The following is a 17147-nucleotide window of genomic DNA, read 5'->3' as shown; positions in this document are numbered from 1 at the left end:
GTAGGTATGTTCCTAAGAAATATTGGTCTGTAGTTTTTTTGTAATGTGTTTTCAGATTTAGAAATTTAGGTAATGTTGGACTCACAGAACGAATTGGACAGTACTCCCTCTTTTTAAATTTTATGGTAAAAATGGGCATGAATTCTTCTTTAAATGTTTGGTAGAATTTATTAGTGAAGCCACATGGAACTGGAGATTTTTGTGTGTGTGACTTTCAAATGTAAATCAATCTCTTTAGAGCATATATGACTATTCAAATGATATATTTCTTAAGTAAGCTTAAGTAGTTTATTTCTTTCAAGGAATTTATCCATTTCTTTTTTTTTTTTTTTAATTTTTTAATGTTTATTTATTTCTGAGACAGAGAGAGACACAGCATCAGTGGGGGAGGGGCAGAGAGAGAGGGAGACACAGAATCAGAAGCAGCCTCCAGGCTCTGAGTTGTCAGCACACAGCCTGATACGGGGCTCCAACTCACAAACTGTGAGATCATGACCTGAGCTGAAGTTCGTTGCTCAACCGACTGAGCCACCCAGGCATCCCTGAATTTATCCATTTCAACTAAATTGTTGAACTGAGTGGTATAAAGTTGTTCCTAATATTCTTTGATTTTCCTTTTAATATTTATAAATTGTCATCTCTCCCATTTCTGTTTTTTTCTTTTATACACCAGTGTTTATTATTCTTCTTCTTTAAGCAAGATAGTATAATATAGTGTTTTTAGTTTAAATTTTGTGAGATGGTTTTATTTTTAAAATTTTTTTAATATATGAAATTTATTGTCAAACTGGTTTCCATACAACACCCAGTGCTCATCCCAAAAGATGCCCTCTTCAATACCCATCACCCATCACCTAGCAATACCCTCCCACCCCCCCATCAGTCCTCAGTTTATTCTCAGTTTTTAAAAGTCTCTTATGCTTTGGCTCTCTCCCACTCTAACCTCTCCTTTTTTTTTTTTTTCCTTCCCCTCCCCCATGGGTTTCTGTTAAGTTTCTCAGGATCCACATAAGAGTGAAACCATATGGTATCTTTCTCTGTATGGCTTATTTCACTTAGCATCACACTCTCCGGTTCCATCCACGTTGCTACAAAGGGCCATATTTCATTCTTTCTCATTGCCATGTAGTACTCCATTGTGTATATAAACCACAATTTCTTTATCCATTCATCAGTTGATGGACATTTAGGATCTTTCCATATCTTGGCTATTGCTGAGAGTGCTGCTATAAACATTGGGGTACAAGTGCCCCTATGCATCAGTACTCCTGTATCCCTTGATCTCTCCCATTTCTGATATTGATAATTTGTCTTTTCTCTTTTTCTGATCAGATTAAACATTTATTAATGACTCTGATCTTCTCAAAGAACCAATTTTGGGTTTCATCGATTGAGTTTCATCGATTATTGCTTTTTGTTTTCTTTTTCTGTTTTCCTCTATGATTTTTATAATTTCCTTCCTTCTGCCTATCATGTAATTTTTGTTTTTATTTTTACTATGCCCTCCCTTTCTTTCTTTCTAGTCTTTTACTTATTCTTATTTATTTACTTATTCTTATTTATTTTTGTTTGGAAAAGTTTTTAAGGCTGTGAATTTTCTTGTGATCACTTTTAAATGTATCCCATGGATTCTGATATGTACTGTTTTCGTTATTAAGAAAACTTATAATTTCATTTTGTATTTTCTCTTTCATGTAATAGTTAACAGGTAGTTTTAAAATTTCTAGTTGGGTGGGCCTTACTGTTTTTGATTTTCTCATCATTTATAGCTTTACTGCATTGTGATCAGAGCATAACTTGTAATATTCTTACTTTACGGAACTTTCTAATATTTTCTTCTCTACATGGCTTGCACAAGAAATAGCTTGCTGTGACTTGGTGCTTACTTTTCCATTTGTCAGTAATTTGAAGTTTGGACATTATCTTTCAGTTAGGGTGAGGATGTGGTTTTTTACATTTTTAAAGAATTTAGAAGAAATATAACATCATGAATAAAGCTAAAGCTATAATTTTCTTCCCTTTCCTCCCAAAGGAAAACCAGTGAATAGTGGCTTATGTATATTCCTGAAATACGTGTGTATGATTCCCATCCATGTTTTTATGTTTACTAAATATGTATCCAAAAACCATACAGGCTGTTTCATGTTATTTTAAAATTTATGTAGATAGTATCATACTGTATGTCTTCTTTGCAACTTCACAGTCATCATTATATTTTGAGATTTATTAATGTAGTTACACCTCACTAGTGAATATTCTAGTTTATTCACTCTAGCTGTTGTATACCACTGCATAAATAAGTTAACTATCCATTTTCCTTTTTTTTAATTATTAAAAGAATTTTTTATGCTTATTTATTTTTGAGAGAGAGAGCGAGAGCAAGCAGGGAGGGGCAGAGAGAGGGGGAGACACAGAATCTGAAGTAGGCTTCAGGCTCTGAGCTGTCAGCACAAAGCCCAACACGGAGCTTAAACTCAGACTGTGAGATCATGACCTGAGTCAAAGTCAGACGCTTAACCTAGTGAGCCACCCAGGCACCTCACCATTTCCCTTTGTTGATTCCAATTTTTCACTATTATAAAGAGCTATGAACATTCTTATACATAATCATCATAAGTAAATTTCTACTTAGATACCAAGAAGTATATTTTTGAGTCACAGGGTACAAGCATTTATTTAGGTATTGCCAAACTCTTCTCAAAAGAAGTTCTATTAATTTATAACCCACTAAAAATATCTAAGATTTCTACTTTCCCAAATTCTTGGCATCACTGGACATTTCCATTTAAAAAATTTTAAAAACTAATCAGAGTTAACCAAGCCTCTTATAAAAAAGAGTCGTATTTACAGATGGAAAACTGAGATGCTGAATTATTGCTTTATGTTTTACAGGTATTCCATTACCGAGTCTTAAACCACTAATTTTAAAGGTATAAAATAATTTCTTGATGTTTACTTTCTAGGTCCAAATAGTAATTTGAGCATAGCAGTTTGTCTGGAATACACTGTTTTGGCTTTACCATAAAACTGCTTTAACTCAATGTTAATATATCATCAGACTACATCATCATCTGAAGGATGCTTTCAGAAAATCTGTTGCTGTTACAGAGCTGCTGAGCATTTTTTACACTGTTGTTAATTAAATATGACTATTCGGGAGAAATTTTTATTTCGTCTTAGTACAAGAACAACTATACTTAAACATCTGGTTCATTGTTATTAATGAACATTGCTAGTCTTAGTTCTTTAATTATGCTAGACGTTTGGAAAGCTATTGCCAAATACAAGGTCTATGTATAGCAAATGTATAGGACCTTATAAGAACAACCTCCCTTCTTAGAGTCATGTTACCATTTCTGTCCTCATTTTCTTTGTTGATCTTCCTTACCTACTTTATGTATTTTTCTAAGTCATCTAAAATTAAGTATTTAGTTGAATTCATAATATTAAAATGATCAATGCTACAATATTTAGCCTATACTTTTTCAAAAATATGAATTAGAAGTTTCTATCCCATCATTCTTTTATACTATCAAAGGCACATCTGATTAGAAACTATATTCTCGAATTGCTCTGGTACGTTTTTTTTTAAGTTTTTATTTTTAAGTAATCTCTACATCTAACATAGGGCTTGAACTTATAACCCTGAGATCAAGAGTCACCTGCTTTACCGACTGAGCCAGCCAGGTGCCCATGGTGCTTACCTTTTCTGCTACTTCCCGCACAGACTGGACACTTGTTCCATACAGATGGTTATTATACTGGCCAGCTTCAATAAATTTATGCTCCTGGATATCTTTTTCCATCTGCTCTCTTGAAGTCACAAAATGATAATCTCTTCCATCTACCTCATAGTCTCGTTTTGGTCTAGTTGTATCTTTAAAAGAAAATAACTTGAAGTGTTTAGTATTAACAAACATAACAAATCCATTTTCTGCTTAAATAATGTTTTGTTAAGTTTAACACAACAGCGATTAATTGAAACTTAAAAAGGGACAATATGGAGGAATAACTGATAACTTAGTATAAACCATTAAAAATGGTAATGTTTGCTTTTACGACACATGGTGACAAAATGTTAAGAACAATAATTAAGAATATTTATGTGGCTTACTTACGAGGAACACATGATCCAAATTTGTCAGGAAATTCAGAGATCAAGTCATCATTTATCCTGTCTTTCATAGGTCCCAATATGATCACTGGTCGAGTATAATTAACTGTAAAGATAAACTGCATGTTAAAAGGAATAAACACTCAACAAACATCAATGTATTTCACCAGAGAATAAAAATATCTTTAAATGTTATAAAGAATATTTTTTTCTTTCTCCATCAATGATGCTTAACTTGCTAGTTTATACACTTTTCAGATCTTAAACTTAAGTTAATCTCCCATTAGAAGTCATAAACTTGGCAATTCAACCAAGTTAAATTCAGAATTTAGCAGATAGTGTTTCTCTACAATGCTAGTATCATCTCATTACAAATGAGAAAACACCAGTTTAGTGTTTACTGATCTTTTCTGAAGTAGGAATTGTTAGGAAGCAGATCAAAGAAGGGCAAAAAAGAAACTGGGTGTAAGAAGTGATATAATTACAGGAGTGATCTAGAAAGATGATTTAATAGAAGTGGATTATACCTTACACTGGATTGTAAAGGATTATGCTAAAAGCAGGGAGATTGATAGGATCAGAATTATGGTAGGAGGGATGAAAAGAAGGTTATAAATAAGGAAGATAATGAGAGAAGGATAAATAGGACCTAGAAACTGACTGGACAAGGGAGATGAAAACAGAGAAAGATCAAAGATGTTTACAAAATCTTGAACAAGGGTCACTGAAGGACAGTGACCCTATCATAAACACTGGAAAGAAGCTGCTTAGAAAATAAAATAGCAATATAAAACAGCTAATACAAAATGACTAAATTCTAACACTGTAAACTAAACCACACTTCACAAGATACATATAGCAGATTTCTATATTTATAGAAAAAATATAGCAAAATTCTAATAAACATTATTTTGAGGTATAAGTTAGCCTATTTTCCAAAGTAAGAAGTATATTTTTCTATTAGATTATAAATCAACAGACTTCACAAACCTTCTTGTTGATTCACTGGCTCATAAGATAAGACATATTCTTCTTGACCACCTATTAGAAAGTTGAAATACAGATGAGAAAATCTATTAAGATAACTAATGCTAATTTAATTCGTCATACATAACATATAAATTACTGGCACTTTCCTGAGAAAACAGCAAAGATGTACTTTGTGAATTATTTCCGGCAAGATTTAGTAAAAAAAAAAAAAAAAAAAAGTGGCAAATTATAAAGTCATAAGTTTGATAAATGTAAAAACAAAATATAAATGTGCTATTTAACAACTACTTTTCTGTTATTCTGTGTTTTAAACTATCATTAGATCTATTTAAAATCTTATTTGTGATGTCAAGCATGTGATATTAATTTTTATTCAGAAGCTGAGAACTATTAAGTCTCTTAAAGATTAACTTTTTAAAGAACAGTTCTACATATATGCATATTTATGCAATTTACTGCTATTAAGAATATGTTGTTCTTTTGGTCCCACCAGATACAATATTTAACAGGATATATTTATTTTTTATAATTATGATTATAATAAAAAAATTAATATAAAGGTAAAACTATAGTCAGTATTTTACTGGTAAAAAAAATTTACTAATTGTTCTAATAATTCATTTATTCAATTAAAAATATAACATTTATGGGGCACCTGGGTGGCTCAGTCAGTTAAGCATCTGACTTTGGCTCAGGTCATAATCTTGAGGTTTTTGGGTTCGAGCCCTGCATCAGGCTCTGTGCTGAAAGCTCGAAGCCTGGAGCCTGCTTCTGATTCTGTGCCTCCTTCTTTCTGCCCCTCCCCCACTCATGCTTGTGTGTGTCTCTCTCTCTCTCTCTCCCTCTCAGAAATAAACATTAAAAAAGTGAAAAAATAATACATATATAACATTTAAAGTGAGTTTAGCGGTGCCTGTGTGGCTCAGCTGGTTGAGTGTCCCAACTCTTGATTTTGGATCAGGTCATAATCCTGGGGTTGTGGGATCAAGCTCCATGTCTGGCTCCACACTCTGTGTGGAGATGCTTAAGATGCCCTCCCTTTGTCTCCCTGCCCCTCTCCCATGATATAATTAAAAAAAAAAAAAAAAAAAAAAAAGGAAAAACAATATTAAAACAAAAAAATGAGTTTAAAAAAGCTTTAGATAAGGGTACTCCCTTCTACTACTAGATGGGATGCTGCTCAATTCATGAATTGCTTAATAAAGCCAATTAAAAAAAAAAGCTTTAACTAAAACTAAATCCTTCCCTTCTAACTATGAATCACATAGACAGAAAATATATTTTGCTTTGATTTGAATTCAGAAGTTAAATCCTTTAAGATTAAAGGCTTAGAGCTTAAGAATATCCTCAATAAAAAAAAGTCTACAAATTATATCTTCACTCAGCAAAATGAACTAAAGAGAGAGTTAAAAATTCCTGGGATTCTTAACACACACACACACACACACACACACACACACACACACACACGTATAGAAAACAAACTAGGAAGGACTGTTACTTCAAGCAGTTCAATAAAAACAATCAATGTTGTATAATATATTTGAGGATATTCCCCTTGATTATCAAGATTCTATAGCAACCTTTTCATTAAATTTGTCACTGGTTTATATTACATGTATGCAGCTGTAGAGCTTTTAAATTCATATACTGGCTTTAAAAGTATATTTCACTGCTTTAAAAGTGTATTTCACTGTTTTATTTATTATCATAATGTATAAAATACATACTTACAAGCTGCTTTTTAAAGTACTGTAAAACATGGTTTATATATTAGCAAAAACATGCAATTTGAATATTCCACACCTAACAATTCATGCAAATGGTGAGACAGACAGTATATACTTTCATTACCTCTTTTTAGACTAGAAAGCTACTCAACTGCTCTATGGTGAGTTCTGATTACACATTAATAAAACACTAATAAGAAATCACATTCCCATACCAAAAAAAAAGAAAATTGTTATGTAACTATTATGCAAAAAATAACAACCAATGAAATGAATGAGGGTTAAAAGTATATATTGTCAACATGAAAAAATATCAGAGACTGATATTAACAGGATGGACCTTTTGAGCAGCCATACTCATCTGTAATCAAGATTACTTTCACATTAGACAGCAGTAAAAAAAAAAAAAGTTAGAAAAGCAATTTTAATTTTTACGGTACCACAACTGATAAATTCATGCACTCCCCCTGTTACTCCCATGCCCAAATCTGTTAAAAAAACTTCACATGCTTGCATAGTTCACTTAGCAATATGATACCAAGAATGTAACACAGTACACCAGAAAGAAATCAGTATTATTGTTTGAGCAACTGTTGAAAAATTTTCCTTCATCGTGTATGTTCACCAGATGCTGGTAATAAATAATAACTTAACCCAGAACAGTTAACCCAGAACTGGTGACAAAGAATAAAAAAGGACATAAAGCTAACAAAAATTTAGCATTACTTAAAAACATTTTAATGCTCATATTAAAAACAAAATTACTAAAGAAAATGGCAAAATACAAGTTTATCCCTCATTTAACCAGATTTTTTTCTTGTAAAAGATACATACATATAAGTGTACTGTGCATACAAATAGTACTGTTTGTAAAAAGGATTTTAGAATTTTATAAATTTTTGGAAATTGTTGTACATATAGGACTTTATTTCTGAAGTACAGACTTTTACTTGGCTCTCCCTGATTTTAAAATATTACGCATCTGATTTTGTTTTTAGAACACATCACTAAGGCAAAAACTCCCAAAGGGTATGTATTACTTGTGATTACAAAAGAACAAGTAACTTAAAACACTTACGGTAACTACTTTCACTATCGCTGGCATTAGAAGTTATATGCTCTGAAATTGCAGGACAATGGAAAAAATAAAGAAAAGTGTCATGAGTTTAAAAAAAGCAAATTATCAAGATAAACACAAGATGACATTACAAAATATTGCGATATAAATCACATACTCCATTTTTAAAAGTCATTTTTGATTTTCCTTGAAAATTTTGTTTTTTTCAAATAAATATGAATTAGGAAGGAAAAAAAACCCTGTAATTAAGGAAAATGCTCCATTTTTGTACAACACAGATTACAAACAAAATCTATGACAAATATCAAGTAGAATATGACAAAGAGGGCAAAGTGATCCTAGTCCAAATGTAGACACAGAACCCAAAAAGAGAAGAGATAAGTTGTATTTGACCAAACAGATGGCCATTTTAATGAAGGAATGTCTTAAAAAAGAAATGATCTTGCTTTTAGTTCAGCTTCTTTCTTGTTCCTGTAGAGAAATGAAAATCCATGTTTTTGAGATCATATAAAGCATTTTAGATGTCATAGATTCAGATGCCTCAAAAAAAAGTCAAATGGAAGGGAATTCTAGAAAGTAGGCTTGTATTTTAAAATAGACTAGTGTTTCTGAGAAATGCGGTTTTGATAAAACTGACAATGGCTGCTTTGCAATCAAAAGATAAAGCAAATACACCTACTCGCAAATTGCCTGGCCTCTCCTTGAGAGTGACCTCATTTCATAACTTGATTGTTCAGTAAACACCAGGCACTCTTCCCATGCAAATGTAATTTTGAATGTTCTCTCAGTAAGTATCTCCCGTGAATAAAAAAAAAGTAATTTTATTTATAAAATTAAAAAACAAAATTTTCCACAGGAGAGAGGGAAATCTAAATTTCTTATGTGAAGCAAGGGAAAACATTTTTAAAGGATAAGAAAAGAGCTGGAAGAGAAATATCTGCTGTATCATACCACGTAAAATCAAGAGGCACTACTGAAAAGTTCAGAGAATGGTAGAATTTAAGACTTAAAGTAAGATAACAGTTCTTGAACTACTGTCACATTGAAAATTACGTCTGTTATTCTAACCTGCAAAGACAAGGTATAATTTTCTTTCTTCCTTTTATAATTGCAGTACAGTTGACATAAAATGTTGTGTTAGTTTCAGGTACAAGGACATAACTTCCTTCTTATTATATATATTTTAAATACAGCAGGACATTAAAAATTATAAGTAAAATCAAATAATATATGACAAGCATATGTAAAATGTTTTTTAAAAGTTTATATTTAAAAATTCCTTCTCTTGTAATACAAGTCAAAACCACACTGAGATACCACCTCACACCAGTCAGAGTGGCTAAAATTAACAACTCAGGAAACGATAGATGCTGGCAAGTATGTGGAGAAATGGGAACCCTCTTGCACTGTTGGTGGGAATGCAAACTGGTGCAGCTGCTCTGGAAAGCAGTGTGGAGGTTCCTCAAAAAATTAAACATAGACCTACCCTATGACCCAGCAAGAGCACTACTAGAAATTTATTCAAAGGATACAGGACTGCTGATTCACAGGGGCACATGTACCCCAATGTCTACAGCAGCGCTTTCAACAATAACCAAATTATGGAAAGACCCTAAATGACCATCAACTGATGAATGGATAAAGATGATGTGGTTTATATATACAGTGGACTACTACTTGGCAATGAGAAAGAATGAAATCATGCCATCTGCAGCAAAGTGGATCAAACTGGAAGGTGTTATGCTGAGTGAAATGAGTCAGCCAGAGAAAGAGATATCATATGTTTTCACTCATATGTGGATCTTGAGAAACTTAACAGAAGACCATGGGAGAAAGGAAGGGGAAAAAATAGTTACAAACAGTGAGGGAGGGAGGCAAACTGTAAGAGACTCTTAAATACAGAGAACAAACTGAGGGTTGACCAGAGAGTGGGGGGAGGGGAGAGGGGAAAATGCGTGATGGGCACTGAGTAGGGCACTTGTTGGAATGAGCATTGGGTGTCATATGTAAGCGATGAACCATGGGAATCTACCCCCAAAACCAAGAGCACACTTTACATGCTGTATGTTAGCCAATTTGACAATAAATTATATTAAAAAAATTTTCTTTTCTTGTTACCACATGTACTTCAAAACAATCATTTTAAATTGTATAACATTCTATTGAACTGATAAATCCTAATTTACCTTACTACTTATTACTTAAACATTTTAGTTTGCTTTAAGCTGTTTTCCATCAACATCAATAATTATTTTTACCTCTTGTCCTATTTCCTTAAATTCATTCCCAGAGTAGGAATGACACATTAAAAAAATCTTAAATTTATATTAGAATTGGTATTACACTCTACAATCTCTAATACGTAAAAGAAAGAAACATTAGTTACTGCAATGGAGTGAGCGAAAGATAGTAAGTAGGAGTAAAGAAGAAACAAAATTAAACATGAGTCTGACAATTATAGAAGTTGGGTAAATGAATACTTACAGGGTTAATTTTACTATTCTTCTATTATTGAATATATTTGACATGTTATATAGCAAAAAGTTAAAGTTACTACGTATCTATTTTCTGTCTTTTCTGGGGAATTCTCCTACTCATCTCAAATTCTCTAAGATTACCAATAGTCGTTAGGCAGTGAAATTCTTCAAGTTCTTTCAAGTATCCTTTTATGTAACTCTACAATAAAATCTTGCTGTTCAAAGCATGGCTCGTGGAATAGCACCATCATCACTGCTTGAGAATTTATTAGAAAGGTAAAATGCTTTCTTCCTGATAACTAAAACTAGCATATATTTTTTAGTCTTTATTTTTGAGAGAGAGAGACAGAGAGAGAGACAGAGAGACAGAGAGAGACAGAGTGCAAGTAGGGGAGGAACAGAAAGAGAGGTAGACAAAGAATCTGAAGCAGGCTCTGGGCTCTGAGTTGTCAGCACAGAGCCCGACGCACAAGCCACAAGTTTATGACCTGAGCTGAATCAGATGCTTAACTGACTGAGCCACCCAGGTGCCCCTAAAAATTGTATTTTTAAAGGAACTTCATCACAAAAAGGTATTCAAATATCCAATAAACATATGAAAAGGTGTCCAAGTTTATTACTTATCAAGGAAATGCAAAATAAGCCACAATGGATATCCCTACCATACATCAGAATGGCTAAAATGAAAAAAAAAGATATGCCAAACACACAGAAGATATGTAGCAACTAGAACTCATACACTACTGGGGGTGGCAAAATTGGTACAGCCACTATGGAAAACTACTTGCAGTACCTACCAAAGCTGAACAGATGTATGTATCTATGACCTACCAATTCCTTTCCCAGGTATTTCCCCATCAGAAAGATATATATGTGTTGACCAACAGACATCTACAATATTGTTCAAAGCAACACTATTCCAAATAGCCCTAAATATATGTTTATTTACAAATTTGAGACAATAGGGGTGCCCCAGTGGCTCAGTTGGTTAAGTGTATGACTTCAGTTCAGGTTATGATCTCATGGTTAGTGAGTCTGAGCCCTGCATTGGGATCTCTGCTGTCAGCACGAAGCTTACTTTGGATCCTCTGTCCGCCCCGCCCCCCCATCCCTTCCTTGCTTGCGATCTCTTTCTCTCAAAAATACATAAACATTAAAAAAAACCTGAGATGATATATGTAGTTTCACATTTTACTTTTTTCATTCACATTATGAACATTTCCCCATGTCATATGTTTTAATATGATTTTCAATGGCTATACAATATTACAAAGTATAGACAATCATACTTCATTAACCACTTCCCAAATGTAAGACGTTTTAGGATGGTTTCAAAAATTTTTTGACTGTAGTTTCTGAATAAAATTAAAATAAAGATCCTGATGTATAAACCTTTATTACCATCTCTGATTACATCTTTAGGATAAATTCCTTGAAGAGGAATTAGTAGGTCAAAAGATATGCTTTTTCAAATACACATAATTATAACATATTGAATGTACTCATTCCCTGGAACTCTACCACTGGGTTTTTCTTTAAAAGAAATGTCTGTCAAGAAGATGGGTAAAAACTGTCATTTTGGATGCTTATTTCACTTGTTATTGTTTTAGCATTCTTCTCACATCCCTTGTTCAGTTACCTAATGAAGAGAGAATCTATTTCTTAGTGATCTGTCAGAAATGTGTAGTGCAAAGATATGATCCCTTTGCCATACATGGTATAAATATATTCTTCTTCAAGTTTTAATTTTGATTTTGATGTTTGATGACCACAGCCATTTCAAATCTCTCTAAATCCAGTCTCACCTTTCTAATCAGACATCTCTTCCCGAGAATGTATCATATATGTCTTTTCCCTTTGCTCTAACTACTACACATCATCCATCTCAAGCAATACTCCCATTCTTACACTTATTCTTTACACAAATAAAAGTAATTCTGGTTTTGGCATCTAAGAGCTCTGCACAACTTTGCTGAAATGAGTCTTTGAGATGAGAAGAAAGGGTTCCCATTACGTATCTCTTTCCTATGTGCCTGAGTTTTTGAGGCGTTCTACAAAATGGAAAGCTATAAAAATTGACCTTCATTTAAAAGGTACAAACCTTGTCTGAAACTGCATCATGATTTCACTTCTGAGCACCTTATACAGCCCCTCCTGAACTTATTTCCTTTTAGTATCTGTTAAAGGAATCTTACTTTTTTCTTTCTGACCTTTTCCAAAGTTGCCTTCTTAAAGCATACAAGCTGCACACATTTCTATTTCTAGCTTTTCACAAGCTATGATGATTTACTTGCATTCTCTCAGACTTCCATCATATTCTACTTAGTTCTGTTAGTCAAAATTAGGATTAGAAAGGTAAATTCTCTCATTGTTTCCTGTACTCTCAACAGGGCAAATCAATAATTTGATTGTCTTCTTTGTAAAATCATTTGAAGTTCATGTCTATGAAAAGTATTCTAGGTTATCACTTTTTTCTTTTTCTTCAATTAAATACATTATTTTTCACAGGTTATGTAAAATTACATGTAGATGTACATCTTTCTTGATATTCAGTGTTATTCCACATTTCTTCAATGGGTTTGTTTCTCTGAAATAATTTATGCTTTTTGTTCTCAGTCCCTTCATGAGTCCTATTCCAACAAGTCCTGAATACCTATAGAGGTCACATTTATTTCTTCATACTAAAACCTCACAGGATTTTGCTTAAGTTTATTTCCTCTATTCGGAACTTTAGAATACAGATTACTGAGGCTACCAATAACGTCCCTAACCACGCTTTTCCCAGAATTTTCTGTTGTGTAATAATGGGGACCTTGTTAACTGCTAGTCATCTATTTCATGTGGTAACTGCCATCATATTGAGGTTTAGAATTTTACTCGTATTTTCCTGTCTCCCTCAGTTTTCTCCAAATAAAATCTTCTAGATTTGCTCATCAAGTTACCAGATGAATAAATTATTTTAGTTTCTGTGAAATGAAGCACAAAACCTATTATTCAAGGGAATCTTAAGTTGCCATCCGCAAAATTAAACCCTTTTAGAAATGACATTGCCTCATAATCAGTTACTGTTTTTCATTTATTTCTCTTCTCAAGTCCCAAACATCAAAATGAGAGATGGAAATAAGATGTGGTGAAGGTGTAATTATCATCCATCATAACAGTTTCAATATGGGAAACAAATTCTTCATTTAGTTCCTTTTCAAGGAGTTTTCCACAGGTCTCTGATGATTCAACAGATATTAAAAAATCTGTGGATCCTTATGCTGATTCATACCATCTCTAAAATATATCATTCTCAAATTCTATAGCATTAACAATCTATGGAAATACTTTCCAGTTTTAAAGATTTTTACTGATTACATTCTCCAAAGGTAAAAGATTTAAAAAGGGTGCCACTAGCGATAGTAAATTTGTGGCTCTTGACAAATCCTACAAAGGCACATGCAAAAATAACATACTGTGTCTGTATAGAAATAATTACACATAAAGCATACTGCCTTCAATCTAATACAAACCTTTAATCGTTAAGGTTGAAATAAAAGTTGAGTACTTTCACTTCAGATTAAGATTGCAGTATAAAGTTAGCATAAATCAGGGAAAAAACCTTCTACGAAATATAATGTTTATTAATGTAGATCTTAGAAAGTTAAAAGATGTTGGTTATATCCTTAATGACCAATGAGTTACAAAGAAATAAGTCTTCAAAATGCTTAATAATCCAAATTGAAAGAACTATCTAGGAAACTTTAGCTCAAAATATTACCTCTGTGAGTCACTGTCACCTAAAATAACTTAGTAATATTTGGTAAACGTTCATATTTAATCAATTTGAGAACACCTAAATTTAAAATTTTGTTTGCTAAAAAATGCCTTGTTTCATCCATTGGCTCCGATATTTACTGAATGACTCCTATATATCAGACTCTCTACTAAGTTTTATATGAAAATTAAATACTAGTTAGAAAATTAAATAAGAACAACACAACAAAAACCAAAAACACCGACGTCTTGGTTAAAGGAAAAATAAAGGATAATATTTCTTGTAATTCTTTTCATAATTTACAATCTCCTTTAAAAACAGATGTGGGGCACCTGGGTGGCTCAGTCAGTTAAGCATCTGACTTCAGCTTGGGTCATGATCTCACGGTTCATGAGTTCGAGCCCCACATCAGGCTCTGTGCTGACAGCTCAGAGCCTGGAGCCTGCTTCAGATTCTGTGTCTCCCTCTCTCCCTCTGCTCCTCCCCTGCTCATGCTCTATCTCTCTCTCTCTCTCAAAAGTAAATAAACATTAAAAAAAAAAAAACCAAAAACACAGTTGTAAGCTCCTGCCCCCCCCCCCATAGACTGCTACTTCAACTTGAGGTCCACATTCTTCTCTATTAAGATCCATTGTATTTTATAGTCTCACATTATAGCAATGCTCTTCTAACACAGAAACAAAGTGATTTTAACTTGACAACAGAAAAACCAGGTGGATATAAAACTGCAAGGAAGATTATTTTCTACATTCTAATGAGGGCAGGTAGTATTCTTTTCAAAAGCTTAGAAGTCTTTTATTAAAAAAAAAGAACCTAGCAGAAGTAATCACTGTGAAAATTACAAAAGGAAAATGTAGTTATGAGCAGTTTTTCAAATGACATGAAAAATGGAGCATTAGAAAAACAAAAAGTATGTATTATAGAAGTAAAAATCCCAAGCACATTAACATGAAAAGTCTAAAAGCAATCTAAATCATATACCTCCTCATGCCAGAAAGGCACTACCATGAATCTCAAAATGTATCTGAAAAAGGTAGATCTGTAGATGGAGGTTAAAAATTAACTTGGGAGTATTTTGATCACTTACTCAGGCCTTTTGATCCCATGTCGTCAGGGATCTCCTGTAGAGAGTAGTTCCCAGAGAGCAAGCAATAAAAAGATAATCAAAGAAAATAGTTGTCAGTAATGCATAAAATTGGTGCTACAATAAGAGACAGTTCCAAGACCATTACAGGTGCACATATTTTAGAGCATTTTTGTAGATTTCTGAAAGTTTGAAATAAGCTAGCAGCTGAATGTAACCTACTAAAGGAATGGAAGTTCTAGCTTAGAGGCTGATTAGGGTAGAGAAGCAAAATTTGAAATCATTTCTTGATATTTTAAAAGTAAAATTCAGATTGTCTACATATAATGAAGATGTAGGATAAAATGGAACGATTCCAGAAGATCTATTACCAAAGACTGTCAATGTTATACCTAGAAATCAGTAAGTAGATTCTTGGGTATCCATAGTTTTTCTCTAAAATATTCTTTAAAGTATACTGTTTCTTCCAAGAACCCTTACATCAAATGATTCTATTGTAAACACGTAACTTAAAAAAAATATTTACTTTAAATTATGAATTCCTAAGGTACCAGAAAAAGTTAAGATTGGTATAGAAGTTAATTTATGTCTGTTAAGATTGCCCCTGGTTAAGACAATTAGTAACCTGTTGCAGCTCTTGAAACTGTCTCCATGGTAACAACCAACTGCAGGGCAGTAGGTCCCTCTACATTTATTTTCAGTTGACCACTGGATCCACATACTTACGGTCAGCATCACTTGTTTCCTGCTCACTCTGGTCCTTGTTCTTGTAGAAGGGGAATTTTCGGGAAAAGAGGTTCTTTTTACGCTTGTCATTGAATGACTGCTGAAGAAGAGAAGGAGGGGCAAAACAAAGGGATGTCTACTATCTGTGTGTACAAAGGCCCAGCCTAGCAGCTCTGTGGAAGCTGACTCTTGTGACCACAGTGTGCAGTTTGTATATGAATTTTACTTTAATCACAAATAAAGTGAATTTTTAATTTTGTATTAACTCCTCTAATTCTAATGTTTCACAACTGAAAATACTGAAAAATTTACAGTGTAATTCAATAATACCTAAAAATACTGAATAAGTGCTACTTGATAAAAAAAGGAAGAGTAATTCAGATTAGTTACTACTACAGTATGACCCAAATTAACATATGTTCTTATCAATCCATATTTTTCTAGATTTCCAGGCATGAGGTGCTCTATAGCAAAAGTAATTTTAGATTGTTACTCTAGCTATTCAAATATTTTTTATGCAGTAGTAATCTTCCTTTCCCTTTGGTTTGAGCATATTTTCCCCCTCCCCCTTTTTGTGGCTCCAATGAACTAACAAAAAGTCACTATTAAAAAAAGAACCAAAACTAGTGATAAGGTTGCTAGTGCTGAATACTTAAAAACAATTAATCTTTTTTTTTGGAAGAGAAAAGGAGATAACTGAGTGTTTATGGTATGATTCAGAAATGAGAAGAAAACTAAGAGGGGTCCGTCAACCACACAGAATGCAGCAAAAGATTTACTGATGCTATCTAACCAAAAAAGAAGAGTCAGAACTCTCCTGGTCAACTTGAATGCCATCATAACCGATTTATTTGTCTTTAAGCTCTACTATATTTATCTATTTTTAAAAGTATATATAAATAAACTAGAACCATATTTAATTAATTGGCACCATATCCTGAATAGAGGATAAAAAGCTTGGTGCCTATATAAAAGCCAAAAAGGCAATTAAGATTCTAATAGTTTTGGGGAACCTGGGTGGCTCAATTCATTAAGCATCCAATTTTGGCTCAGGTCATGATCTCACAGTTAGAGCCCCGCATCAGGTTCTCTGCTTTCAGTGCAGAGCCTGCTTTAGATCCTCTGTGCCGCCGCCCCCCCCACCAACCGTCTGTCTGTCCCTCCCCAACTCATGCTCCCTCTTTCTTT

At 33.2% G+C, this 17147-nt stretch overlaps 1 protein-coding gene across 29 annotated transcripts in view; it reads right to left on the bottom strand.

The window, feature by feature from the left end:
* DLG1 (discs large MAGUK scaffold protein 1) overlaps window positions 1-17147 on the bottom strand; it is a 275368-nt gene that overhangs the window by 22740 nt on the left and 235481 nt on the right. For 10 of the 29 annotated variants that reach the window (XM_058730919.1, XM_058730920.1, XM_058730917.1 and 7 more), the window contains 6 exons: window positions 15960-16059; window positions 7913-7954; window positions 7175-7210; window positions 5105-5155; window positions 4119-4220; window positions 3705-3877 (listed from right to left, as the gene is read on the bottom strand). In XM_058730919.1, coding sequence (XP_058586902.1) covers window positions 3705-3877; window positions 4119-4220; window positions 5105-5155; window positions 7175-7210; window positions 7913-7954; window positions 15960-16059 — 504 coding nt within the window. Of the gene's footprint in view, window positions 1-3704; window positions 3878-4118; window positions 4221-5104; window positions 5156-7174; window positions 7211-7912; window positions 7955-15236; window positions 15271-15959; window positions 16060-17147 lie in introns of all 29 variants that reach the window. The other 19 variants (XM_058730927.1, XM_058730934.1, XM_058730939.1 and 16 more) reach the window with 7 other exon arrangements.

This window comes from Neofelis nebulosa, chromosome 5 (genome assembly GCF_028018385.1).
Source record: "Neofelis nebulosa isolate mNeoNeb1 chromosome 5, mNeoNeb1.pri, whole genome shotgun sequence".
NCBI classification, from domain to species: Eukaryota; Metazoa; Chordata; class Mammalia; order Carnivora; family Felidae; genus Neofelis; species Neofelis nebulosa.
Note: the sequence above shows the minus strand (reverse complement) of the source record. Positions and strands in the feature narration are given on the sequence as shown.